The following is a 27,620-nucleotide window of genomic DNA, read 5'->3' on the forward strand; positions in this document are numbered from 1 at the left end:
TCATTGGTCACCGTCAGAGTGCATGCATATTGGTAGATCCTTACTCTAAACCTACAACTAGAAACACCAACCTTCATTTTTCCAGTTTTAATCCTAATAGCCAAAAGGAGTCAGTGCCCTTCGGTCAATTCTACAGACTTGGGGAAAACCTGTACCCTGAATCGCTGAAGCATGAACTAATACAAAGAGGCTATCCTAAGTGCTTAGTTAAGAATACATTCAAGAGAGCAAAATACTATATCTGATAGAGACTACTAGCCACAGATTCCTTAACGTAGAATTATCCCCAGACGTGAGACTGGACCCGGAAAACTTTCTTTGCCCCAGCATCTCTGCGCGCCGGGGGGCAGTACCACGCGACCCCGCCCTGACGGCGTCCGCGGGCGTGTCCTCAGCGAGGTCACATAAACCCCACCCCGGCGCGCTGACATCAGTTTCCTTCTTTTCCGCGTGCAACGCGGATCCGGATCGTGTCCATGTCCTGTTTTCAGGCCTTATTTTCATGCTTTTGCGTGGGGGGACAGTGTGCGCATGCCTTCGGACTTTAAAGCGTGCTCATCTTGCACGCGTCAGATGTCGGTGACGGACCCTCATCCGATTTGTATGTGGTGTTTGGGCGAGCACCATGATTCCACGGACAGCGACGCTTGCCAGCATCTGAAGCCTAAGACCCGGCGGGAACGTCGGATGAAGCTCCTCTCAGCCCGGTTGTCCAGGTCTGGGTTGTCCCTGCGTCAATCCCCCGCGGAGGGGTCCATGAATCGCCGCTTTCGGCATCGCCCGTCACCGAGCCCCCTCGGGCATTGCTTGCCCACCAGTAAGTCTCTTAGCTTGTCTCCGAGGCTTGGTCCCCGCTCTGTGGAGGGCGCGGGTTCTCCGCGGGACATGCAGCCTCATTCGTCGCCACCCTACCCGCCGTTTCCTGGCGTCGGGGCGTCTAGGGCCCAAATGGAGGCCTGTGCTGCTGCTCTGCAGGCTTCCTTGGCCCCTACTCCTCCTGGGACGCCGGTGGATCCCTTGCCACATGTGGGGCCTTCCGCGGTCGCCGGCGGCTCCGGCCCCAGCGCCGACTGGTTCGGCGTCAGGCTCTGGAGGTGTGGTGTCATCGGGGTGCGGCCCTACGGGGTTCCCCTCTTCGGCCCACGGCGCCTCTGCCTCGCCGCAAACCCCCGAGGGGGTCCCTGTGGTGTCGCGGGAGGTCGCCGGGATTCGCGGCTCGCCCCCGAGTCTTCCTCGGTCTTCTGAGCAGGCGGCGGCCTTGCCAGAAGCCGAGCTGACGCCGCTCAGGCGCCGACGGCTGTCGACCCAGGCGGCGCCGCGGGTGCTGGCTAGGGGCCGGGGTGTGTCCCCGGGTCCCTCTTGTCTCTCCACGCAGGTGGCTGCTTCGTCAGAGGTCGAGTCGGTGCCTTTTCGGCGCCGTTCTTTCGCCGCCCCAGAGCCGGCGCCGCTCCATTCTGCTGGGGTGCAAGTGGTGGACGAGGTCGTCCCGGCATCGCCTCCGGCGCCGCTCGACCTCACGCCGGTGCCTGTGGCGGACTCTGCGGTGCCGTGCCGGCATCAGGTCGTCGTCCCCCCGTCTCCAGAGGCCCCCTCCTCTCCGGAGGTTCGCCAACTGTTTGTCTATCCTTCCCCAGAGACAGGCCGCCGTGTTGTGGCTTTTTCCCTGACGTCTTCCAGGGAGGGCTCCTCGCCGTCCCCGCGGCCACAGCCTTCCCCAGAGGTACCTCAGGTCCCCCACTCGTCCATCAATCTTCCACCATTCTGAGGCTGGCCATTTCTTCCTCTGGGTTCTGGGATGGCCGGCTTAGTGTACAGCCGTCGCCCACGGAGGAATTGCTCTCCCCCCACGACGCCCTACAGAGGCGTGTGTAGCCTTTGCCAGGGCCATTTCCACAGCTGCTGGCATTTTGCACATGGGCGACCCTGCTACCCCATTTCCTACCGACCATTTGCTGGAGGTTCTCCATCAGGGCTCTGGTGGACGGGAGCTGCTACTTCCCTTCGAAGCTTCGCTCCATAATTCTCTTCTGGGGGCGTCCTGCCAAGGGGGATCCGGTGCCGCAGCCGCTCCTCCACCGTCCTGCTCCGCACGACCCAGTCTGCCTTTCTTTCCACCCTTCTACTCAGGGCCCTCTTATGCAGACTGCTTTTCCTTCCTTACCTTTGGTGTTGTTTCCTCCGTCACGAGAGGCCCGATGGTTAGATTTCTGGGGGCGGAGCCTCTTCGCTTCTTCTAGTGCTGCTTTGCAAGCACTCAACACGCTTTGTGTGTTGGCCAGGGCTACTTCCAGCTTGTGGGATTCCATGGAGTCCCTTCTGTCTTCTGCCTCTCCAGAATGTGTTCATGCTGATCTACGACGCCATGCGAAGGATGGCCGGGAGCTGGCTGTGTTTAATCTTCGTTCGGCCCTGGATGTTTCTGATGCTCTCGGCCGCACAATGGCGAGTTCAGTAGCTCTCCGTCGCCATGCTTGGCTGAGGGATAGCGTTTTCCCTGAGAATGTGAGGGAGCGTCTTGTTGACCTGCCCTTTGACGGAGTGCTTTTATTTAACACCCATGCAGATGCTGCCATTCAGCGACTCCTTGCGGGGCTCTGTCCTCCTCCCCCTCTGTACCTTGGCTCCGGGTCCTTAAATTGACCCCTTTGTGCTGTTGGCTGCTGGTACAGCCCCTTTGGATTTTGTGGTTCTTTGGTTGTGGTCCACCCATATGTGTCCTCAGGTTGGGCCTTTGGTGTGTTTTTTGATTGGCTGCTTGTCAAGCCGTCTGTGGTTCTATCTGCAGGTCCTTTTTGTTCTGTCCTCTGCTGCGGGATCTTTTCCCTAAGCGGTGTAACCATGTTTCTTGGGACATATCATACGCTACGTTTTGGTCCTCTGCTGCGGGGTTTTCCTTAAGAGGTGTTCCCATGTTTTAGTGGGACGTATCATACCCTATGTGGGGTGCTTGTAGCTATTGCATAGCTCTGTCCTGCGCTGGGGAGGTATAGTGGCCCCTTTTTTGGGTTCCCTGCCTTTCTTGGCTTCACTGTATTCCGCTGGTGTGGTCTCTTGTGTCTTGTCCGGGCGCAGCTTGCACTGCTCCGGGTTCCGTCGGTCTCCGTGTTCACTACATCGCTTGCCAGTTTGCCATGCTGTCTGTGGTGTTGTGGCGTTCTCGCCTTCCTGTCCGGCGTTTTGGCCTGGTCCTCTACCTGGTGTTCCAGGGGGGCTGGGTTTCTCCTGGCTTTTCTGTGTTCTGGTGGGCTGCTTGGTCCGTCTTCCATGTCTTCCCCTTTTTCTCTTATGGCTGATTCCATTTCTCTTCGTGGGTCAGTGTGTGTCTATTGCACGATCCTCCCTTGGGGCTTGTTCTGCATTTTCCTGGCCTCTGCCCTTGACCTGCGCCTGGTTTGTTCTGGGTGCGCTGCTCCATGGTGCTGTCCGCTGCCGGCTGTGCACGCCTGCTTGTGCTGGCCCACTGCCGTGGCCCTTGTTCTGCTACCTTGTGCCCCTGCCCCTTATTCTGCTGGGGCTTTGCGCACCTGCGCTTTTCTTCCTAGGCCTGTGTTCCTTGGTTGCGGAGCCGTTCCTGCCTTGCCTGCTTCCTTCGACTGATGCCTGTTCCGCTGTTTAATGTCACTGTGTGGGTTTTCCTGTAGCAGGCCCTGCCTTCCAGTCCTGCCTATTCTCCCTGTAGTTGGGGTCGTTCTTTCCTCCTGGGTGCTCTTCTGCGGCTGTCTTTCCCTATGGGGGGTTGTGGCCGTTGTACCTTGAATGGGCTTGGTGTCTCCTAGTCTCCCTTCACCTTGTTCTTGCTTACTTCTGCTTGGTGGGGGCTGGGCCGCCCTTCTTGTCCCCGTGACACGTCCCCTGCTGGGGCCCTGTGTTCCCTCCTACTGGGGAGGTTCTCTCGCAGGCCCTCCTCCCCTCTGGGTATGGCTAGGGTATCTATTCTACATTAAGGAATCTGCGGCTAGTAGTCTCTATCAGATGTACAAGTTACTTACCTTCTGTAACGATGTATCTGGTAGAGACGATTCTAGCCGCAGATTCCTTCACGGCCCGCCCTTCCTCCCCGTTCTGCGAGGACCTTCAGTTGGTTTTCTGCACTCACCTCCCTCCGGGTGGCTTGTCTTCTGTGGGTGTCTGCCTCGCTTCCTCCCGGGCAGGATGCTTCATTCTGCTTGATTGTTCCACCCCTTCCTTTATGATACATGGTCGGTTGGTTCATGTGTCCTTCTGCATCCCTCCACCTTGGTTTTTCCTCTGGTGTTGTGGCCTCCTTTTACTCTTCTCCCTTTTGCTTGCGTAGGGTTACTGATTCCCTTTCAGTCCACTACGTTGGGGGTTGTTTTGCCTGTGCCTCGGCCTTTTCGCCCCTTTCAGGGGATACGGCCCTCCTTGACGGTGTTGTCTAGGAGTGAATTGCTATTATTCTTCTGTTCGGGGCTTGTTGCCCTTCACTGTAGTGCATTGTGCTTGCACACACTCTTTCTCTCTCTCTCTCTTATGCTTTCTGCCTCCTGGGAGGCTGTCGCCTTGTCTGGCAAGGGTGTTCCTCAGAGCGGTGCTCTGCTGTCTCGCTGCTATGGCTTTCGCCGCTATGGCTGTTTGTGCCTTCGTGCTTGGCACTTTTCAAACTGGTGCTGTTTCTCACCTTTCGTTTCTCTCTTTTCTATTTCACGAATTTTTCGCACACTGTTCTGGTACTCTCCACAGTGTTGTTTGTGATGGCTCCGCATTGTGGCACGGAAAAGTTCTCCGAAGATGATGTCAGCGCACCGGGGTGGGGCTTATGTGACCCCGCTGACGTCACGCCCGCGCACGACGTCAGGGTGGGGTCGCGTGGTACCGCCCCCCGGCACGCAGAGATGCTGGGGAAAAGAAAATTTTCCGGGTCCAGTCTCACGCCTGGGGATAATTCTACGTTAAGGAATCTGCAGCTAGAATCGTCTCTACCAGATACATCGTTACCAACGGTAAGTAACTTGTACGTCAGAACTAACCTCCTGACTGAGGTGCTTCAGCTGCCTTTTAATGAAGCCCTCACAGACATCCTTCGGGGCACTTGGCCCTTGGCACTTGGCTTGACGCCACCGCCAGGTCACGGGTGACCCACTTTTTCTCTCCCAGCACCCAACCCCCAAGAGCTTGGTGGTCTATAAGCCTCATCCTCCAAAGGCACATAATCAACTGCCCCCCCAGATAGGGAATCCAAGAAGCTGGACCACCTTGGGAAGAAGATATCTTCGCAGCTTAGGGCTGCGGTCGGTGAACACTGCATGCCTCTTGGGCTTTTATACCCATACTGTGTGGGATACGGTTGCGCAAGTGCTGCCACAGTGCTCGGAGGAGGCCTGGATCGTGCTCACCCGCGCATTTGCTGAGGATCGAGACGCAGCTAAGTCCACCATCAGGTGTGGGCTGGATACCGCCGACTCTCTGGGCAGAACGGTTTCCACGTTGGTAGTCCTGGTTGAGGACGTTTGTTTTTTTCGAGGGATGTCCGATCTACCCTTTTGGACATGCCCTTTGATGGCCGTCGCCTGTTTGGTGACAAGGCGGACTCTGCGCTCTAGCACTTCAAGGATTCTAGGGCTACGGCCAGATCCTTGAGTCTCGTACAACCTCTCGCTCCACGCAGTCTGCCTTTCGCCCCTTTCGTAGCTACGGAAGGGGTGCCCCACCACGTTCCACCCACAGGGCACGCAAGCTACCCAGTCTATGCGTGGCTGCGGACGTGGGACCCAGCGACGCGGTCTGGGGCATTTCCCCCCTGCAGTAGCCTCCAACCTTTCAGGGCCACCAGAGGCCAGTGGGCGGCAGGATTCCCCATCACCTCCCCCACTGGCAAAACTGCTCCCTCCCCTTCGAGACTATTCCTCTCTCCGTGCCATCCGCACCCCATCGCATGTTGGAGGATCACTTGGCCCTACTCCGCCAGGAAGTTACGGCTCTCTTGGCCAAGGGAGCTATCGAACGAGTCCTGTGCCAGAAGTAGGTCGTGGTTGCTATTCCCACTACTTTCTTGAACCCAAGAAGGACAAAGGCCTGCGTCCTATCTTGGACCCTCAACCGCTTCCTCCAGAAGGAAAAGTTCAAAATGCTCATGTTGGCTCATCCTCTATGCCCTTGATCCTGGAGACTGATGGTAGCGCTTACATGGAGGACGCTCATTTCCACGTCCCTTCCTGCCAGCCCACTGGCGTTACCTACGGTTCACGGTAGGCCACTAGCATTTTCAATTTACTCCCCTTTGGCCTTACCAGCGCACCCTGGGTGTTCATGATGGTGATGGCGGTGGTTGCAGCACATCTGCGCAGATCAGGGGTTCCAGTCTTCCCCTATATCGACGACTGGCTGTTGAAGGCGGGCCCGCCCCAGGCTGCCGTCTCCCACCTCCAGACTACGGCGGACCTCCTGCATTTGCTGGGGTTCACTGTCAATGTGTCGAAGTCGCACCTGATTCCTTCTCAGAAGCTCTTATTCATCGGAGTAGTTCTGGATACAGCGCAGTCTCTGGCTTATCTTCCTGAGCAGTGAATCTGGGATATTTGGGCTATGATACTGATGTTTCAGCCTCTATCTCGGGTTTCGGTGAGAATGACCCTGAGGCTGCTGGGCCTCATGGCCTCCTGCATCATGCTGGTGGATCATGCCAGATGGCATATGCGGGCTCTGCAGTGGGACCTGAAGTTCTAGTGGGTGCAGCATCAATGGAATCTTTCCTATGTTGTCCAGATCTCAGAGGGGACTGCACATCAGTTGCAGTGGTGGCTCACGAACCAGGATTGGGTCAACGACAGATCCCTCTCCCAACCAGAGTTCACAGTGGTGACAGATGCGTCACTCCTGGGTTGGGGTGGCCACATGGGAGAGACGGAGATCAGGGGAATCTCGTCTCCGGTGGAGTCCCGTCTCCACATCAACCGTCTGGAGGTTCGAGCGATCCGTCTTGCACTGAAGGCATTCCTTCCTTCTCTCAAAGGAAGAATAGTGCAGGTGTTCACGGACAACACCACCGCCATGTGGTACTCCAACAAACAGGGCGGGTGGGGTCGTAGACCCTATGTCAAGAGGCCCTTTGCCTTTGGACATGCCTAGAACATCAGGGCATACCCCTGGTGGTTAAACACCTGGCAGGTTTTCCTGAACGCCAGGGCAGAAGAAATTCAGCCGCCAGTGCATGATGGATCAGAAATGGCATCTTCACTCAGAGGTGGTGCAAGGTCTCTTTCAGCAGTGGGGAGAGACTTGGTTAGATCTGTTCCCCATCGAAGAGAAGATGCAATGTCAGCAGTTCTGCGTGCTGGAGTTTCCAAGGCGGCACTCACTCTGCGAAGCTTTTCGTTGCAAGTGGAGTTGCGGCCTCCTGTACGCCTTTCCGCCTGCACCACTTCTACCCAAAGTACTGAAGAAGATCAAGCGCGACCGAGCACAAGTCATTCTTGTGGCTCCGGACTGGGCAAAAGAGTCTGGTACCCTGAGCTCTGGAGCATGGCCATCGATCCTCCAATCAGATTACCTCTTCGGGAGGATCTTCTGTCACAGCAGTAGGGGACGGTCCTCCACCGAACCTGTCCAGCCTCCACCTCTTTGCGTGGAGATTGAGCGTAGTCAGTTGACCGCTTTTGACCTTCCTCCCTAAATCTGTAACGTCATCTTGGCAGCCAGGCGTTCATCCACTAAAACGGTATATGCCTGTAGATGGAACAAATTTGTGGCATGGTGCACATCCAAGGCTGTGGATTCCCTTTCGGCCCCATTTTCAGAGGTTCTCCTCTCCCTTCTTTCTTTGGCCCAGCAGGGCTCTGCTCTGGGCACCCTTAAAGGCTATCTTTTGGCCATTTTGGCTTTTCTTAGCCTTCTTGATCAGCCTTCTCTTTTCAAGTCCCCGATTGTAAATAGATTACTGAAGGGGCTTACTCATCTCTTTTCTCCTCCTCCTTTCGTAATTCCCCAATGGGACTTGACTCTTGTCTTAACTTATCTTGTGTGTGCTCCATTCGAGCTACTACATATTTGTCCTCTTTGTCTTCTTACTTTAAAAACTGCTTTCCTGCTTGCCATCACCTCTGCTAATAGGGTGAGTGAACCTCAGGCTCTGTCCTCCAAGCCTCCCTTTCTTGCTGTTCATCTGGACAAAGTGGTCCTTCGCACTAGGCCTTCTTTTCTGCCAAAAGTGGTTACTTCTTTCCACATAAGTCAGACACATTGCCCACCTTTCTCCAGCCTCCGCAACTTTCCAAATAGGAGGAGAGGCTCCACCGATTGGACCCAAAACGTGCGCTGTCCTATCTTGACCGCACTAAAGATTTCCGGGTGGACGATCAACTCTTCGTGGGTGCCAAGAATGGTCGGCCCGTGCACAAACGTACCATCTCTCGATGGGTTGTTCTATGCATTAAGATCTGCTGTTCTTTGGCTAAGAAGAAACCTCCAGTGGGACTGCGCGCCCACTCTCCAGGGCAATGGCAGCCACTACTACTTTGGGACGTGGAGTTCCGCTGATTGACATCTGCCAGGCAGCCACATGGGCATCCCTGCACACGTTCACAAAACATTACTGCCTGGAAGCCAAGTCCGGACAGACGGCTTTTTCTGCTGTTCTGTTCTCCAGGACTTCCTGGTGTGAACTTAGTTTCCAGGCCCATGTCCGGGGTTGGCATTGCTGGGGTATCTATTCTAAGGTAAGGAATCTATAACTACAGTCTCTTTCAGATGAACAAATTACTTACCTTTGGTAACGATGCATCTGTAAGAGACTTATGTAGTTATAGATTCCTTACTGCCCCACCCATCCTCCCCGTTCTGCGAACAGACTTCTAGAGATAGGAACTTCCCTTACAGGGCCCTAGTTATGTGCACCAGTTGTCAGCATCTTGCATGGAAAGTCGTGTCAGAACTGATGTCTGCGTGCAGGGCGGCGTCTAAGTAGACACTGCAATGTCATCCCGGCGACCACGACGGATGCGGAGTCGACCGACGCCACCTACCAACATTCAGGGGTATTGCTACGAAAAAATTCTCAGGATCCAGTCTGACGCCTGAGGGTAATTCTAAGGTAAGGAATCTATAACTACATATGTCGCTTACTGATACATCATCACAATTGTTCTTTTGGTAGTGAGGTGGTTCATTGATGGCCAGAGTGAACCATAGATGGTGTAGACCTCAGTTTTTAACCTTAAGTTTCTTTGATTCTCATGCCCCATGGCAGAGAATGTTTTAAGATAATCAGCCAGCATTTATTTAGAGTTCTCAGATGTGCCATTGCATGTAAAAGAATTATTTTGTTCTATCTGCCTTTTACCATCGACAGACTGTTAGCAGTTTTAATATTGGAATCTGTACTGAAACTTAATGTTGGATGTATATTGCCATCAGGACCAGTAGGGCATTATATAGACCCAAAAAAGCCCTACACAGGTGTGGACTGGCTGTTCATCTTGGAGAAACGAACAGGTTATGCTAAAACTGTTGCTGGTAGCCAGGATGTTTGTGTTAGGTTTGAAAATATTAGAAAACTTCTTTTATTCACAACCAAGAAGTCAACCTAAACAATAATTGTCTAACCTTTTGAGGTGAGGGAAACCGAACTCCTTCCTTCACCATCTGTGCAGAAAGGTTATGCTTTTGTTTGTCAACCATTTTAATTTCTTTGCAATAGCATCCTCCCCTTTGGTCCAGAAGGTGGATACCATACAATTAGGGCATCGTTTGTAGATGCTGCAATCTCTGACCAAGTGGTTTCGCCCCACTGCTCTTAGAACAGGGAAAAGGGGAAAAATAAAACAATAATAACAGTTATCATCGTTTTATTTTTGGTTGCTGTGGTCTGGGTTAGGGCGGGGCTGGTGGCTCAGGTTGGGGGGCGAAGAGCGGACTGTGCACAATAATTGCGCATGGTTGCTGTCGTGCACTTTGCGTATTCCCCACCAGGCTGTAATGGACAGCCTGTTGGGGAATATGCACAGGCTCCCTGTCCTGATCTGAGCGCGATCCAAGGCGCTCAGACCAATCACAACACTATTTCAAAGTGAAGCATTGTGATTAGCTCAGGGGAGCCCGTGTGTCGGGTGCTTCCTGCAGTTTCTTCCGGACTGGAGTCAGGAAGAGCAGAGAAGCAGAAAAAAGGTGCGGTCTTTTGAAACGGTAAGTGTTTTTTTTTTATATATTTTCAACCCGCCCCCTCTACCCCTGTTCCCTACCAGGCCACCACTGCTTTGACCCCATATAAAGTACAAAAGCATTGGAAATGTCTACTACAGCCAGTATGTTGATTAGCCTCTTCATCTTCTATCATTCATCTCATACTGACTTATTTCCTGTGACACCATTTTAATTGCAAATACTCTGTTGTGAAGTTGAAGTGTCAAAAAGAAGAACAAATGTTAATTACACTTGCCTTCCTGATCCCCTAATGAATCCTAATTGAAATGTAACCTGGTGCATGTCTTCATTGGTCATTATTGTTTTGTTTATATTTCGTTTTGCTTTGCAGAGGTATTTAGCAAACTTGGACTTGCACATTCTTCATATAGTCAGGATGCTCCGAGAAATTGGAGTGAAACTAGTAATATTCCTTCATCCATATGGGACTGTCCAGCTACTGACTCACTGCCCTCATGGTCATCAAGCTCAGGTTCCCCAACTCATGCAACCGCAGTAAGTTTAAGCACTTGTATGATTGTATTCTATATTTTAGAAGTCTTTTAAGAATAATTTGTTCCCTCTCCCAAAAACACATGGTCTATGATCAACCCCTGAATGGTTCTACCTCAAAATCCTAGGCTTTTTGAGCACCACCTCACCACACACCACAACAATCATGCACGTGTGCTGAGGCCTTCCTTTGACATGGAGTGAGACCAAAAAAGGCGTTCTGTGGCCAGGAATGTGCAGCATGTGCACCCTCTGCTTAAAGATAGTGGCTCGATTAAAGAGTGAGGCCATAGTGAAGTCCGGAAGCAGCATCATCAGTAGCTGTATCTAGGAAATGGAATAAACTTCTCTAAATCCAGTGCCTTGCCATTTCGATTTTGTAAGACACCAGAGGCATTCCTTTTTACTCAATTTAAATTGTGCTTTTCTTTTTATGATCTGCTACAGTGCCAAGACACCTTAGCATATGAGCACTCTAGAAATAAACAACAACATACTGTCATCTCGCTGGGCTGTATAGAACTGGCAATGGAGACAGCAAAGTTATTATAGTTGCAGGGTAGGCCTTTTTACCAGTCACCTACTAGGGAGAGTGACGTTCCGGGCTCTTCTGTGTTTTTAGAAAGGACTGTCTTTGGACAGGGGAGATGCTAGGAAAGTGAGATCAGGAAGGAGCTGAAAAAGGAAACGTCAGAGAAGACCGCTGGTGTATGCCAGAATGAGATTATAGCTCTACATGAAGATAAAAACAGATATTCCCTAAGTACCTACAACAGTGCAATTGAACTGTTCACCCCAAGGTTGGAGTGTTGGAAGGAACTTAAATCTGCAAAAGTTCCCCACCGTCTCAGAGCCATGAACTGCTGTAAGAAACTCCTACAAAAGGTTGGACCACCATCTGCGGTCAACATCCTCAGATCAGCACAAGCAACCAAAACCAGAAATTTGTCTTAGATGGGCACCTAGCAGTTTGGTTGGTGGGTTTGTGTCCCGGTCAGAGGAAGACATTTCAAGCCCCTGATCCATTGAGTCATGAGCATTGCAACCTTTGTAACTAGTGCTAATGCTGCCTCCACTCATCCTTGATGTGCACAGCAGTGCAGGTCATGCCGCATACCAGCCGATCAGGCTGGAGAAAAGACCTCTGCTCCACCATTGGTAGTAGTACGGCACACACCCTGGGAGCAGCACTTGCAGACAACACCAAAAATACTGGGAACTACAGGTAACCCAGCAAAGTGTTGGTTGGGGAAGTGTACGGTACGAAATCCACCCTTCTTGATAATGTAGCATTGAGGCATGATTCCAACCATACCAGAACAACTCCATGAAATGCCTCGCTTGAACCAGGGGAATCCCAGAGACTGTAATACAAGATCACCTGGCAGAGGTGCCCTCCACCAGGTTGCGACACACCACTAACACCTTATACTGGTTGTTTTAAAGTTAATAATGACGGTCGTAACTTGTTGCTTTTGAAAACTTTTATTTATAGTAAATTTTTGTGTGATTTATATTAAGTTACTTCTTTTTCAAAGGCTAAGCACCAACCGAATATTCTGTTATTGACCTGTATTTGTGGTTTGTTGAGTCCGGAAATTCTAACCGCATTTCACCTACCTGAGTAAACCTTGGACTGCAGAACTATGATAGTCCAGAGCTAAAAGTTGTACTTATTGATCAGTTTTGGGTCTAGTCAAAATTACACAGTGCACAAGTGTAATCTGTCCCCCATTTCAACCTGTGTGTAGCTGACAGTCATTCTGCTCCCTCATCCAGATTCCTACTGTCCTCTGAAGACCCTCCTCGGATCCTTTTGTCCAATCTTTATTTTTCCTCAAAAAACGACAAGCTGTATTTTTGCTGCCTATTCCAGACTTGCATTTTATTTCCATCACCCCATTCATGTAAACAGTCTTTTCCCATCAACCCTATATTTCTAAGCAGTCTATTCATTCTGTTATTCATTCTCTCTCTTCCTTGTGTAGCATATTCAATTCCTCTTGCCCCTTTGTAACTTGTTCTCAGTTCCGTTTGCCACTACAAGTTTTCCAATCTACAATTCCTGTTGTGACCTCTCAAAACTAAGGCCCACACTTGATCAATCGCAAAGCTAACTCAGCTTGCTCTATTCTCTCCACGTGCACCTGAGCTGTGAAAAAATAATGGATAGCTGCTGGCAACATTCAGATACTCCAAGGATGGACCATACTGTGTCTGGGAATAACAAAAGCTCCAAAGGAAACAGTCACTTTTCTAATCTTTCTATCTGAAAGAAACACCTAGTGATAGATCCCTTACCTTAGAATATCCCCAGGCGTCAGACTGGATCCAGAAAGTTTTCGTCAGCAGTACCCCTGCATGTCGTTGGGTGGCGTCGTGCGGCTCCGCGTCCGGCGTCGTGGATGCCGGGATGACGTCGCAGGCGCTACTTAGACGCCGCCCACGCGCGCTGACTTAAGTTCTTTCTTTTTCCGCGCTAGCAAGCGCAGATTCGGGAAGAGCAGGTACCCTTAGTGATTTTTTGACTAACTTTTGAGGCTTTTTGTCTCCATTTTTTCATCGAGTCTTCGACTCCTGGTGCAGATAGGATGCCCGGTTTTAAGTCCTACGAGGAATGTCACCACATGAGTGTGTCTTTTCTGCCTGGGGCGCAACCACAACCCCAAGTTGTGCCCCGACTGCCGGGCGATGGCGCCAAAGTCTTTGCGGGAACGGTCCCGAAAGCTGCTTGAGTTCCAGCAGTCGGCTCCGTTCCGTTCCAGGTCCCAGTCCCGCGGGAGGTCGAGGGATCGTGCGCGGAGTCATCATTATCGGTCCTCCGGTTCCAAGTCTCCAACTCGGGGTCAGGTAAGGCGAAGCACAAGAAGTCGAAGAAACGCCATCGCTCTCCAACTTCCCATCGCCAGTTGCGCGACGCGGCTGAGGGTGCGGGTGGTGCCTCCGCTGTGGCTCCGGCGAAGCCTGTGGTGTCGCCGCCGGCCTACCTGCCCTTTCCGGGTCCGGCAGCGACTCCGGCCCAGATACTAGAGTTCCTGTCGGCCATGGCTCGACTCTTTGGGCCGTCGACTCCCGCAGGTGTGCCTTCGGGCTCCGCGGGCTCGACTGGGGGTCCATGCGTTCCATCGCCGGTGGCTCCGGCATGGCCGGTGGCTCAGCACCGCAGGACCCCTGTGGATCCAGGCCTGGATCCCAGTCGACGCCGGTTGACCTAATAACACCTCCACCGACGTCGACCCCACCGGCAACACTTCTGACGAAGCCCGCTCCTCGGCCCGACGTCGGCCCCGGTTTCAGCCCCAAAGGGGACACGGCATCGGGCAGACGCCGACCGATGCCGTTCTCGACGCTGCTCGGGGATTTCTCTCCCTATGTCCCTATTCCTTATTTTCGGCCTGTAGAACGTCCTGAGGGAGAAGGGGAGGACTGGGAGGGGTCTGAGGACCCTCTCGCAGCCGACTGCGAGTATGAGGAGGACTGGGCAGATGAGTTGGGGAAGCCAGTGGTCTGGATACCTCTCCAGACCTTGGCATGCTGTCTCCTCCTACCGTGGCTACGGAGGAGGGCGCTAGTTATGCAGTGGTGTTAGGTAGGGCAGCCGAGGCCCTACACCTCAAGCTCCCTACTCAGCTCAGCTACTTCTGCGGAACCGCTGCTCCCCTTCAACGAAGTACTTTCCGACGTTCTTTTGGGCACCTGTTCAAGGCCCACCACAGGAGCTCCTTTGGATAGGAACGTGGCCCGCCACCATCGCCCGGCTCCGGGTGACCCCATTTTCCTCTCCCAACACCCCACCCCCCAAGAGCTTGGTTGTCCAAGCCTCTGCTTCTCCAACCTCCTTCCCTTCCGCACCACTGGATAGGGAGGCCAAGAAACTGGATCAGTTTGCAAAGATTTTTTCTTCTGCCAGTTATGCGCTGCGGTCCGTGAACACCGCTTGCCTCTTGGGCCGTTATTCCCACTGTGTGTGGGACATGGTGGCGGACGTGCTGCTCTAATGTCCGCAGGAGGGGCGGAAAACTCTCTCCCAGGCTGTTGCAGAGGGGAGAGACGCAGCAAAGTTCATGATTTGTTGTTATGTTATATTTAATTTGTACAGCGTACGGCTACTCGAAAGTGTCCTGGCGCTAGCTTCAAAAAAGGAAAACAAGGGAAGTGCTCATCAAAACCAGACTAAAAAAGCTGAGTTTTTAGTTTTTTTTTAAACAGAAGACGGTCCTGAGTAGCCCGACGTGCCAAAGGCAATAGATTCCAGGCAAGGCCAGTACAAAGGAGTTTCCCCCAAGCCTTTGACGTTTAAACCTGGGGGGCTGAACCAGCAGCTGAGCAGACGAGCGCAGCTGTCTTTCCTGGTGTGTAAAATGCAAATCTCTTCTGCAGATAGATGGGTCCCCGGCCATATAGGGCCCGATGAGCAATGGATAACAGTTTGTATTTTAAGCAGGCTTCGACTGGGAGCCAGTGCAAGGAACGCAGGTGAGAGCGAACACTAAGCCTTGATCGCAGGCCCAGAAGAAGCCTAACTGCCGAGTTTTGCACCACCTGCAGTTTCTTAACTAAAAAAACAGGGCTGCCCTCCAGAAGGGCATTTGCGTAGTCCAAACGTGATAAAATGAGAGCGCGGACCACAGTTTCCCTGGCACTACCTGGCAACAGAGGAAGGAACTTCCTCAGGGATCTAAGAGTGCCAAAGCAGGTACCGTCCAGCTTCTTCACCTGAGTCGAAAAATTCAGGTTTTCCTCGATCCAGACGCCAAGATTTTTTACAGCGCTTTTACTAGTAGTTGGTCGAGGAAAATCCGATGGCCAAAGCCTCTCTCTAAACTCCGCTGAAGAAGAGCCATAAAAAAGTATTTCGGATTTACCTTCATTGCATTTCAGCTGAGCATTCGCCAGCCAATGAAATACTGAGGATAGGCAAAGCTGTGCAACTGCAGCCTAATCATCATCCCTGGTCTAAGAAAATAGAAGCTGAGTGTCATCAGCATAAACCATCACCTTAGCCCCCAATGACTCCGCAAGATAAACCAGCGGTGTCAAATAGATGTTAAAAAGCAAGGGGCTAAGTGATGACTCTTGAGGCACACCTGTAGTCACCAGCAAAGGCGCAGAGGCACATGGAGGAAGCCAGACCTGCTGCGACCGACCCTCCAAGAACGACTTGACCCACTGCAAAGCCGAGCCAGAGATACCTATCTCTGATAGACGGTCAAGGAGCAGGGAATGGGGCACGGTATCGAAGGCAGCCGAGAGGTCTAACATCACCAAGGCTGCCTTCCCATCGGCATCCAAGCACTCGCGGATCGCCTCCGTCACCTTAAGCAAAGCTGCCTCCGTGCTATGTAAAGCACAGAAGCCTGACTGAGCCGGGTGAAGCAAGCCTGATACCTCGACAAAGTCAGTAAGTTGCGACGTAACCACCCTCTCACAGGGTTGTGGCCTCGACATCGCCGAATCACTGGGCAGATCGATTGCAACGACGGTGGCTATCAGACACAATCACTGGCTGAGGACAGCTGGATTTTTAGGGGATGTCCAATCAACCCTCATGGACATGCCCTTTGATGGCCGTCGCCTCTTCGGCGATAAAGCAGACCACGCGTTGGAGAGGTTCAAGGACTCCAGAGCTACGGCCAAGTCCTTAGGACTCTCCGCAGTCTGCCCTCCTCCGCCGTCTGCTTTTCGCTCCTTTCGTGGCACCGGAAGGGGCACTGCGCAGCGTTCGCAACAGAGCCACAAGCCTGCGCAACAACAGTCCCAGCGCGGACGCGGCTCCCGCCATGGCGGACCGAGGAGCCAGCGGGCGGGTCAGTCCACCTCCACCCCGGCCACTACTGCCTCCAAACCTTCCTAGTCCGAGCCTTCAGGCCCATCAAACGCCAGTGGGCGGCAGGATTCACCATCACCTCTCCCACTGGCGCTCCATCACATCGGACAGGTGGGTTTTAGAGATAGTCCGAAGGGGCTACTCCCTCCCCTTCAAGACTACCCCTCCAGCCATGCCACCTCAGTACCACCACATGTCGGGGGATCACTTGGTGCTCCTTCAGAAGGAAGTTGCGGCCCTCTTGGCCAAGGGGGCCATCGAGCGCGTTCCGACCCCAGTGGGGCGTGGTTGTTATTCCCACTACTTTGTGGTGCCAAAGAAGGACAAGGGTCTGCGTCCTATCTTAGACCTCCAGAACATCAATCGCTTCCTCCGCAAAGAGAAGTTCAAGATGGTCACTTTGGCTCAGGTCTTGTCTGCTCTCGATCCACAGGACTGGATGGTAGCGCTGGACTTGCAGGATGCGTATTTCCACATCCCACTCCTGCGGGCCCACCGGCGTTACCTGCGGTTCACGGTAGGCCATAAGCACTTTCAGTTCACCGTGCTCCCTTTCGGCCTTACCAACGCCCCTCGGGTGTTCACGAAAGTGCTGGCGGTGGTCGCAGCTCATCTGCGCAGATCAGGGGTTTCAGTCTTCCCCTATCTCGACGACTGGCTGTTGAAGGCGGGCTCGCCCCAGGCAGTCGTCGCCCACCTCCAGACTACGGCCGACCTCCTGCATCAGCTGCGGTTCTCCATCAATGTGCCGAAGTTGCACCTGATTCCCTCTCAGAACTCCTCTTCATCGGAGCGGTTTGAGACACGGGCACAGTTTCGGGTCAATCCTCCCGAACAGTAAGTCCGGGATATTCGGTCCTCCACCCGAACCTGTCCAGCCTCCACCTCTCTGCGTGGAGATTGAGCGGCAGCAGTTGATTCCTTTCGACTTGCCTCTTGAAGTTTGTGATGTCATTCTGGCAGCCAGGCGTCCCTCCACTAAGGTGGTATACGGTTGCAGGTGGAACAAGTTTGTGGCATGGTGCTGTGGATCCCCTTTCTGCCCCTCTTTCTGAGGTCTTTCTGTTTCTTCTTTCTTTGGCCCAGCAGGGCTCTGCTCTGGGCACTATCAAGGGCTACCTTTCTGCTATTTCGGCCTTTCTCAGGCTCCCTGATCAGCCCTCTCTTTTCAAGTCCCCTGTTGTAAATAGATTTCTCAAAGGCATTACACACCTTTTTCCTCCTATTCCTTTCGTGATGCCACAGTGGGACCTGAATCTGGTTCTTACATACTTGATGTGAGCTCATTTTGAGCCCCTTCACAACTGTCTTCTTCGTCTCTTGACCTTGAAGACTGCCTGTGAGGGAGTGAGCTCCAGGCTCTTTCTTGTAAGCCTCCCTTTCTGTCGGTCCATCCGGACAAGGTTATGCTCAGGCCCTGGCCTTCCTTTTTGCCAAAAGTTGTTACGGCCTTTCACATTGGGCAGTCCATTACCTTGCTCTCCTTCTTTCCGCCTCTGCATCCTTCTAGAGAGGAAGAGAGGCTCCACCGTCTGGACCCAAAACGTGCGCTCTCATTCTATCTCAACTGCACACAACAGTTCCGGGTGGATGACCAACTCTTTTTTGGCTATGTTGGCACCAAGAAAGGTCGGGCGGTGCACAAGAGGACTATTTCCCGCTGGGTTGTCTTGTGCATTAAAGCCTGTTACTCTTTGGCTAAAAAGGAGCCTCCAGTGGGGCTGCGTGTTCATTCCACTAGAGCAACTGCAGCCACTACTGCACTGGGACGTGGTGTCCCCCTGCAGGACCTTTGTCAGGCAGCCACATGGACCTCATTGCACACGTTTACGAAGCATTACTGCCTTGCACCCATCCTCCTCATTCTGGGAACTGATTTCTAGGGTTAAGGTCATCCCTTTCAGGGCCTTAGTTTCAATGCACCAGTGGTCAGTATCTTGCATGGCTCAGCGTTCCTGTCGCGGAAAGTCCTGTACAGAACTGACGTCAGCACGCGTGAGCAGCGTCTAAGTAGCACGTGCGACATCATCCCGGCAACCACGATGACGGCAGCTGACCCGCACGACACCACCTACCGACGCACAGGGGTACTGCTGACGAAAACTTTCCGGATCCAGTCTGACGCCTGGGGATATTCTAAGGTATGGAATCTATCACTACTAATGTTTCTTACAGATATATCGTTACCGAAGGTAAGTAACTTGTTTGTTAGGTATTGCACACTGGAGCTTCTGCCAAGAGGTTCCCGGGTATACGCAGGCCTCCAGTACCCCTCCCCATCATTTCCTCTACTACCTCAAGTTCTCAACAGACCAGGCTCCAATAATCCCAGTTGCTCCATATTGGGCCTAGAGTTGTAGTAACATGATCTATTGAGCATTTAGTCTCCGATCCAGCTCTATTGACAAGTCAACTGTCTCGGAACAGGGGGGCGTGGCCAAGCCGCGGGCTGAGATGGCCGCGCGGTGTTGAAGCTCCGTAGCCGACTCAGCGCTAATATTGTCTTTCCCGGCCTCCTGATGCGGGCGGTGGCTGCCCGGACCCGGCGCTGAATCTCCTGTGGACCTGGAGCGATCCGGAGTGGCGATCTGGACCCGGCTGCGCCCGAAGCGACCGACGGACGCCAGGACCGAGCGGACCTGAGGCCCAAGATGGCGGCCTGACTCGGTCGCCGGGGAGGTTAGTGCGGCGGTGGCCGGGGGGGAGCCGGGGGGGGGGGGGGGTATTGAGCGCTGGGGCGCGGTCTGGTGGGGGTCTGCTTCGCCCCCCTCGCCGCTGCTGGCCAGGAGCCGACCGGGCGTTTGGCCGTTGCTCTGCGCCGCGGTCGCGGCCTCTCTCGTTGTCTCCTCTCGGGGTCCCCGGGCTATTTTGGTCTAGGGGCCTGGGGGGGGCGACGGAACGGCTGGTTGGCGGCGGGGGTGGGCTGAGGGGGCTCTGTGCTGGTCCTAGCGCCCGGGCCGCCTCTGCCCCCCTTCCCTGGGACCTCGCTTGGTGGCTCCTGTGATTCGCGGCCTGCGCCGTCCGGTTTCCCTCTCCCCGGCCCTGGGTCGCCTGGTCGCATCTGCTGACGCTCCACTGACCGCCCTCTCTGCTTGGTCCGGGGCTCGGGCCCCCGTGAAGGCGCTCCCTGGTTTTGGGCGTGGAGAAGTCGCCTTGATACAGCGCGGCCCATGTCGGTGCCCGGGCCTGGTGTGCCACGTGGTTGGGGCTGGCCGGAGTCTGCGGGGGCCGCTGCATCGCCCGCACTACGGGCCAAAGAAGTGGCAGATCCGTCCATCCTCCTGAGCCGTCGTCGTCACAGCGCCTTGAAGCCGCCTTGTGGCCTCCTACCCGCGATTCGCTGTCCGGCCGTGCGGGGGCATGGGGCGGAAGGACCCAAAGCAGAAGACTCTGCCCTTTGAAAGGCTACCCGATCAACCGGCGGAACATCGCCCGGGCATGCCGGCTCCTGCTGGGGGCCCGTCCTCTGACCTGGCGGCCGGTGCTCCATCCCCTGACTGGCTTCAGGAAATGCGTGCTGGATTCAGGGCCCTCGATGGACGCTTTGATGCCCTGAACAAAACGCTAGAAACGATGGGGGCCAAGATCCAGGCCCATGATCAGCGTTTGGTGGAGGCTGAGGCTCGAATATCGGCGGTGGAAGATGGCGCAGTGCAGGATACCAAGCGCTTAGATCGACTGGAGCGCATACTAAAGGACGTGGCCATCAAAAACGAGGACTTGGAATCGCACAGTCGGCGCAATAACGTACGAATCACTGGGGTTCCGGAATCCACGGCTACCGGCAGACTGGATGTTTTTGTGGAGCAATTGTTATCGGACATTTTTGGGAGAGACTCCTTTACACCAGGCTTTGTGGTCGAGAGGGCGCACCGCTCACTGGGGCCGCGACCTAATCCGGGGCTCCCGCCTCGCCCACTGATCGCCCGGATTATGAACTTCCGAGACCGTGACACAGCCCTGCGGCTGGCCAGAGAGAAGGGTGAGATCACCTGGCAGGGCTCGAGACTCTCGTTCTACCCAGATTTTACCGCCATGGTCCAGGAGGCCAGGCGTAAATATGTTGGGGCGATGGCGGCGCTCCGCAACCTGGGCCTCAAGTATGGTATGCTTTATCCTGCCCGGTTGCGGGTTGAGATTGATGGCCGAGCGCGGATCTTTGACAATCCTACTGCGGTACAGGAGTTCTGCCGATCATATAAGCCACGCAGGGGCCCTTCGGGGGGTGATGAAGATGGACGCTCTCCTCCGCGCAGTGGATCTGCGATTAGCCAGGACCTGTTTTCCGGCTCTGGGCCGGGCTGAGTCGGTGCCCGCATCCCAGCTTTAGACTTCTTTTTCTGACTGTTTGCAATGGGGAAGTTTGGGACACTTTTTTATGTCATTGCTTTTTCTGTGGTGCTGGGTCGGCGGTGGGTCGTTGCCATTCCCCTTTGGTTGACACCGCCGGGAACAGTTTTGGTTTAAAATGCTTATTTCTTGTCTCTTTGTACACCATTGGTATTGCTATTTGGAGCTTCGTTTTTTTCCCACAGGTTGGGGTTTGCCTCACGTTTGCGTGATGTGGCTGGGTGGGGGGAGGGAGGACGGGGTGGGGTGTTTTGATATTCTTGACATGGCTGGTCAGATTGTAACTTTGCGGATACACGGAGACGCTTCTGATTTCTTGCTCCCATTGCTAGTGGTATGGCAGCGTCGGTACACATAGGCTTGCATGAAGCCCCCCTTGGCCTTTCACTCATGTCTTGGAACGTCAGAGGCCTGAACAACCAACGCAAATGCAAGCAGATACTACACTATTTGAATCGGCACAGGGTTGACATTGCCTTTCTTCAAGAAACGCATTTACACTCCTCTGTTCCCGCGCGCTTTGCAGCTTCCTGGGGCGCCCATAGATACTTCTCCAATTTCAGCAATTATGCCAGAGGCACCGCGGTGCTGATTCATAAGAGAGTCCCGTTTCACTGCCAGCTGTTCAGGGGGGATTCAGAGGGACGCTACTGCATAGTACGAGGGGTGTTAATGGGTCATGCGATCATCCTGGTATGTGTGTACGCTCCTAACACTGATTCCCCGGAATTTTTTCATGCGCTGGCTGCCCAGCTTGCAACTCTTGAACCGGCGGGCCTCATTCTTGGTGGTGATTTTAACTTATTGCTGGATGCTAGTTTGGACAGCACGTCGAGGGCTGCTCCGTCCAAGCCCAGGGCGCAGCGCGCACTTCTGGACCTCTGTCACCAGTTCTCTCTAGTTGATATTTGGCGCAGGCGCAACCCGAACACCACTGACTACACGCATTTCTCGGGACAACACAACACTTGGACTAGAATTGACTACTGGCTGCTGTCCCCGGGCCTGTCCCCCTGGTTTCGTGGGCTACATACTTTCCCTAGAACGTACTCAGACCACTCCCCTGTGTCGCTCTGCTTGGATGTTCCGCGCCCCGAGGGTTTTGAGCGTCAATGGCGATTCCCTAGGAGAGCACTGCTGGACGACTTATTTGAACACGAGATTGCCGAGGCGATTGAGGACTATTTCACGATTAATACAGGATCTGTAGACTCTCGGGGCATGCTTTGGGAGGGGTTTAAGGCCTATATCAGGGGGATTTGCATAGCTAAACATGCTGGGGTCCTAAAGGCGCTGCGCACGACCATTAAGCAACTGGAGACACAGCTAGAGTCGATTGATGCTGAAGCACAGCGTGAGCCTGCTGGTGACGTGTCCGCTAGGCGGCTCTGCCTCCTGACTGACTTTCGGGAGGCAGTGGACAGAGAGATTCTGTATCTGGGGAAGTACCAGACGGCGCGTAGATATGGGGAGGGGGACAGGCCGGGACGCACGCTGGCTCAAGCTTCGAGGCCTCCGTATGGTAAGTCCTTAATAGTTGAGGTGTGGGGCGTGGATGGTTCGCTCCGCACAACACCCGCCGAGATCAGAGACGAATTCCAGACCTACTTCTCCGAATTATACACGACCAAGCTGGGGGAATCCCCAGCCTCTCGTGCGGCCTACTTGTCGGATATCGCGCTTGTGTTCCTGGACAAGGGCATGCAGGAGTTCATGGCGGAGCCTATCACTGTGGCGGAGGTGCGCGGGGCGATTAAGGTGCTTCGCGGGACCTCAGCCCCCGGCCTCGATGGCTTCTCCGGGGATTTTTATAAGGCCTTTTCTGATCTGCTGGCTCCACAGCTGATAGAGGTGTATGCGGAGGCGCTGGAGCGCGGATCTCTTCCGGCGACCCTTAGCGAAGCGGTAATAGTTCTGCTCCCAAAACCAAACAAGGAGCCGACGTTGTGTGGCTCGTATAAGCCCCTCTCCCTTTTAAACTTTGATTACAAGATCCTGGCCAAGATAGTGGCCAACAGGCTCTCCCAATTGATGGAATTCATCATTTTGCCCGTCCAATCGGGCTTCGTCCCGCGTCGCTCTACGTCTTTGAATCTGCGGACGCTTTTCATGGTTCTGCATAGAATTAATCTGGCCACGCCTGCTGCGGCGGTCCTCCTGGATACCGAGAAGGCCTTCGACTCCCTAGAATGGCCGTTCTTCCTTTCCGTCATGCAACGTATGGGCATGCCGGAGAACTTCCTTGCTACCACGCGGCTTTTGTATAGCCGCCCCACGGCCCGTTTGCGTATCAATGGTACGCTGTCTGGTCCCTTCTCTCTAACGCGCGGTACGCGGCAGGGCTGTCCACTTTCACCGCTACTGTTCATTTTGGCCATGGACCCCTTGATCTGGCATTTCCAAGAGCGCCATCTCCACAAGGGTCTCCAGTTCCGGACGGGTCCCTTGCTTGCTTCCCTCTACGCAGATGACACTATACTGTATGTAAGAGAACCGCAGGTCAACCTAGCTCCCCTGATACGGGAGATCCTTCGTTTCGGCGCCCACTCCGGACTGTGCATCAACTGGCACAAGTCCGTAATTTTCCCATTGACCAGCAGCACCTCCCCATGGCAGTGCGAGTTCCCGTTGGAGTGGTGCTCTGACTCGGTTCGGTACCTGGGCATACAGATCCATCTGAACACTGACGAACTCATCCGCCTCAACTATGGCCGCGCTTTGGACAGGCTGGAGACACAGGTGGAGGGATGGTTGAGGCTCCCGCTCTCCATGTCGGCCAGAATTGCAATCATAAAAATGATAGTTCTCCCTAGGTTTTTATATCTCTTCAATAATGTTCCTGTTCCTCTCACCCGGGCCTTTTTCTCCACACTGCGGTCCCAGCTGATCAGGCTGGTGTGGGGCGGGAAGCACCCCCGGATCGGTTGGAGGACTCTTACGCTCCCCCATGATAGGGGCGGCTTCGGAGTACCTGATCTGTATTTATACTATCTGGTTGCTCAGTGTGCGCACGCCTATGCCTGGTACCACCCTGACGTGCGTATTCCGTTCCTTCGTCCCGAGGCGGATTTCGTTCTCCCGGGCCGTTTGGCGGCTGTGTTGCCCAAGGGGGTTGCCCGGGACCCAGTAGATATTCAAACGGTGTCCACCACCAGCTGGGCGTGGCATCGCCTTACTCGCTATCTCGCCCAGCCTCTCCTCTACTCCTCTTCTCTTCCACTCCCCAACCCCGGGTTGCTGTCTGGCATGGGGGAGACACTTGTGCAGCGTACTTTAACTAAGTTTCATCTCACTACGATCGGGGACCTATACCCTGGGGGCCACATATTTTCTGTCTCGGAGGAGGCGCGCTTCAGTGAGGCCACGTTCATGGACAAATTTGTCTTACGCCGGCTTTATTGTGCGGCTCGTTCGGACATTGCGGGATTCCCTCTCGAGCCTCCATCCTTCGAGCCCCTAACTCTCCTCATTGACAAAGACACAGGTGCCCATATGGTTTCTAAGCTTTATAAGGCATGTGCAGCTCTGGTTCCATGTGTGGATGGCCGATTGCGAGCGGCCTGGGAGGCAGACTTGGGTAGGCCGATTACGGATGAACAAGGGACCGCTTGTTGCAAAGTCACTAACGCGATATCACTCAATAGTCGACATAAGCTCCTCCATTATAAATTTCTTCGCCGCTGCTACATGACCCCTGACAGGCTCCACACCATTGATCCCGCGCGCCCACACACATGCTGGAAATGCTCTGCACCACACGCTGACTTTGCGCACCTGTCCTGGACATGCCCCAAACTGCAATCATATTGGACGCAGATACATGAGATCCTTGGCGTTATGTTGGGGCTCACACTGGTTCCCACTCCTGAGGTTGCGTTATTGGGCTACACAGTAAATTTCCCTAAGAATGTTCGCAGGCTTGCCTCCCTGGGCCTGCTACTCGCCAAGCGGGAGGTGGCAAAACATTGGGGCGGTAGAACGGTCCCCACGGCCGGGACATGGCTCACCTCTATGGCTTATTGCAGCACAAATAGCGAGATCTACGCCAGTCTCCTCCCCACAGTGGCGCGTCCCAAAGATATCTGGGGCCACTACAAGACCTATATCGCTACCCTTCCGAGCTCTTCCCCAGCGCGATCCAGTTCCGGAATAGTGCCTACGGGCGTAGGGTAGTCTGTTCGGCGCCGGCGCTGCACCTCTGGGGTGGGTGTGAGAAGGCCATGAGGTTCTGGTCTTCCTCCCTATTGGGCGTTAGGAGGCTGTATTCTATAGGTGTGGGCTGGATTGGGGGATATGGACCGAAGATAGGGGTGACCACTGAGCTTGAATGGTGGGTCCTGAATGCGTACTTTTCATTTACGAGTTCCGGCGGATGAGGGTGGTGGGCTCTTGGTAGGGGTCTTTCTATGGTCCGATGCCTTGATAATGTGCTGTTTTTTGTATACGAGAGGGGAGTGTCATGTTGTATCTCCGTACTGGCTATTAACTGACTGCACAGCCAATATTTTTATATTGTTATGTTCTTCAAAACTAAATAAAGCTTTAAAAAAAAAAAAAAACTGTCTCGGAACAGGGCTAACTCCTACACCTGGATCTCTACAACTTGCACTTCCATGCATGGAGATTGAGTGTGACCAGATAGGCAGATTCATTTATTTATCTATTGAAGTAGTGGATGTTATTTTTGTGGGTAGACACTCTTCTATCACATATGTTTATTCAAGCCACTGGGTGAAATTTGTTGCTTGGTGTAGAAATTGTCAAAATGATCCTTTGCAGGCAAAGCTGTCAGATGTTTTATTTGTTGTCTTTGACCCAGCAAGGCTTTGCTGTGAGCACTGATAAAGGTTATTTGTGAGTCCTTTCAGACTTTTGTTTGTTTCCCTGATCAACCTTTGTTATTCAAGCAAGTACTTGAAATGCATTTTTTTTGCATACATGTCCCCCTGCGTCCACTATTATGCCTCAGTGGGATCTTGACTTATTTCATTCGTTATGTGCACACCCTTCAATTGAATTATGTAAAATGGATTTATGAAATGGGCAAAGTTTAAATTGACATTTTTCAGATGAAATTTAAAGATCAATTTAGGAATCTTCATGAAAGGAATGAAGATCAATTTTCAGTGAATGTTTTTAAATGTTTGAATAATTAATTTCAGTAACGGTTTTGTTTTTGAAAATGTGATATTTTGAAGTATTGGGCCTCATATGAAATGCTCCCCTAGAAAGGGTGTGCTTGATAATGTAAGCCAGATTGGGTTACTTGGCTTAGAGGGTGTGAACGAGTGCAAGGCCATAGGACCAGAGTAACCTGTTATTCTCGAAGTGATTGTTTCTCTTTAACTTTATATGCCTTGCACTTTATATTGCATAATCCTCTGTTCGTTTTCTAAATCATCATGTTGTTGTGTTTGCAGTCCATCCTTGGCAGTAGTGGTATTCCTTGGCCAACAACCACTCCGTTCAGCAGTTCCATCTGGGCCAGCAACATCAACAACACCCTTCCTTTCACCACTCCAGCAAACTCTCTATCAGGCATTAATCTTATGGGAAATGAAAATACCTCATCTGTGCCCTCCAGTTCGAATGCTGCTACAAACCAACCTGATACAATGGGAGGACAGACCTATGATCCCTGGCGAATATGGAGCCCCACCATAGGGAGAAGAAGCTCAGATCCTTGGCCCAGCTCACATTACCCTCATGATAACTAAAGTTTTCAGCAAAAACCAAAAGAAAAACATTTGCATCAGATCATGATACAAATTTCCAACCCGCCATTTGTTTAAGACTTTGTCTATGCAGGACAGCTCCTTTTTATTCCTTTTCTCTTTTTTCTATTGCTGGGGTTTTTCCTTTTAGACTTGGTAAGAGTAATGTGCCAGCCAAGCTTTTTGTTCTCTTTTACATCTTTCTGTTCAATTATGCTAGTGTGAGATTGTTATTCTGCTTTGCATAGGCTGAGCTTTTTCCCTTAAATCTCATCTCAGATAATGGTTGTATATGAGACTCATCACTTGGTAAGGAAACCACTTGCCACATCCCATTCATTTATTTATTTATTCACCGGCAATGAGCCAGATTTAACATCCCAGATTGGGAAACATATTTCAACTACTGTATAAAATCGTCCCCAGCACGCAACTTTTTTTATCTGATATTTCCAGGCTTTGGTTTTAACGAGAGAAGTTTTTCTCCCAGTATTATGTTCCTGACATACCTGATCTATAAATAAATAAAAGAAGCACTTTGTGCTAGATATGCAGAGTATTTTTTTAAGAATAAGGTTCTTTTTGTTATTGAAGATTACCGAATGTAAAAATAAATAAAAAAAATGCAACGCACATGGATGAATGTAGGAGCCTTCAGTTAAGACTTTTAAACATTTTCTGTGCTGTTTGTAATTTTGGTTCTGTACATTTTCAAAAAATAAATGTGTTTTAAAGGTGAAATGCTCTTTGCCAAGTCTTGTGGCCCTGACAAGATTCCTTGGGCATTTCCCAAAAAGATGCAACTTTTTGTTGTACTTTGACAATAAATGAGATTTTTCAATACTTCCAGTTTTGACTGAGTTTATTAAAACCTGCCCTTCAGCCTTAGTTAGAAGAGATCTGTATTAATTGTTTGCTTACATTTTTTGAGGTAGAATGCAGTTGTGCCATGGTTTAACAGACTCCAGACTGATGATTCTTCTGATAGGTCAGTGCATGTAACTTCTGATACAGTGTTCTAGCCGTTGATTCCTCACCTTGGGGGGAATCCTGGTGGCCAGATGAACTGGGATCCACGCGCA

General features: G+C 52.6%; 1 protein-coding gene across 1 annotated transcript in view; it reads left to right on the forward strand.

The window, feature by feature from the left end:
* The window catches only part of TMEM131 (transmembrane protein 131), a 943,143-nt gene extending 915,762 nt beyond the window's left edge, over positions 1 to 27,381 (forward strand). The window contains exons 40-41 of the mRNA XM_085622890.1: positions 10,487 to 10,650; positions 26,245 to 27,381. Coding sequence (XP_085479016.1) covers positions 10,487 to 10,650; positions 26,245 to 26,541 — 461 coding nt within the window. The 3' untranslated portion in view covers positions 26,542 to 27,381. The remainder of the gene's footprint in view (positions 1 to 10,486; positions 10,651 to 26,244) is intronic.
* The last annotated feature ends 239 nt before the right edge of the window (positions 27,382 to 27,620 follow it).

The sequence above is a fragment of the Triturus cristatus genome, chromosome 8 (assembly GCF_964204655.1).
Source record: "Triturus cristatus chromosome 8, aTriCri1.1, whole genome shotgun sequence".
Classification (NCBI taxonomy): Eukaryota; Metazoa; Chordata; class Amphibia; order Caudata; family Salamandridae; genus Triturus; species Triturus cristatus.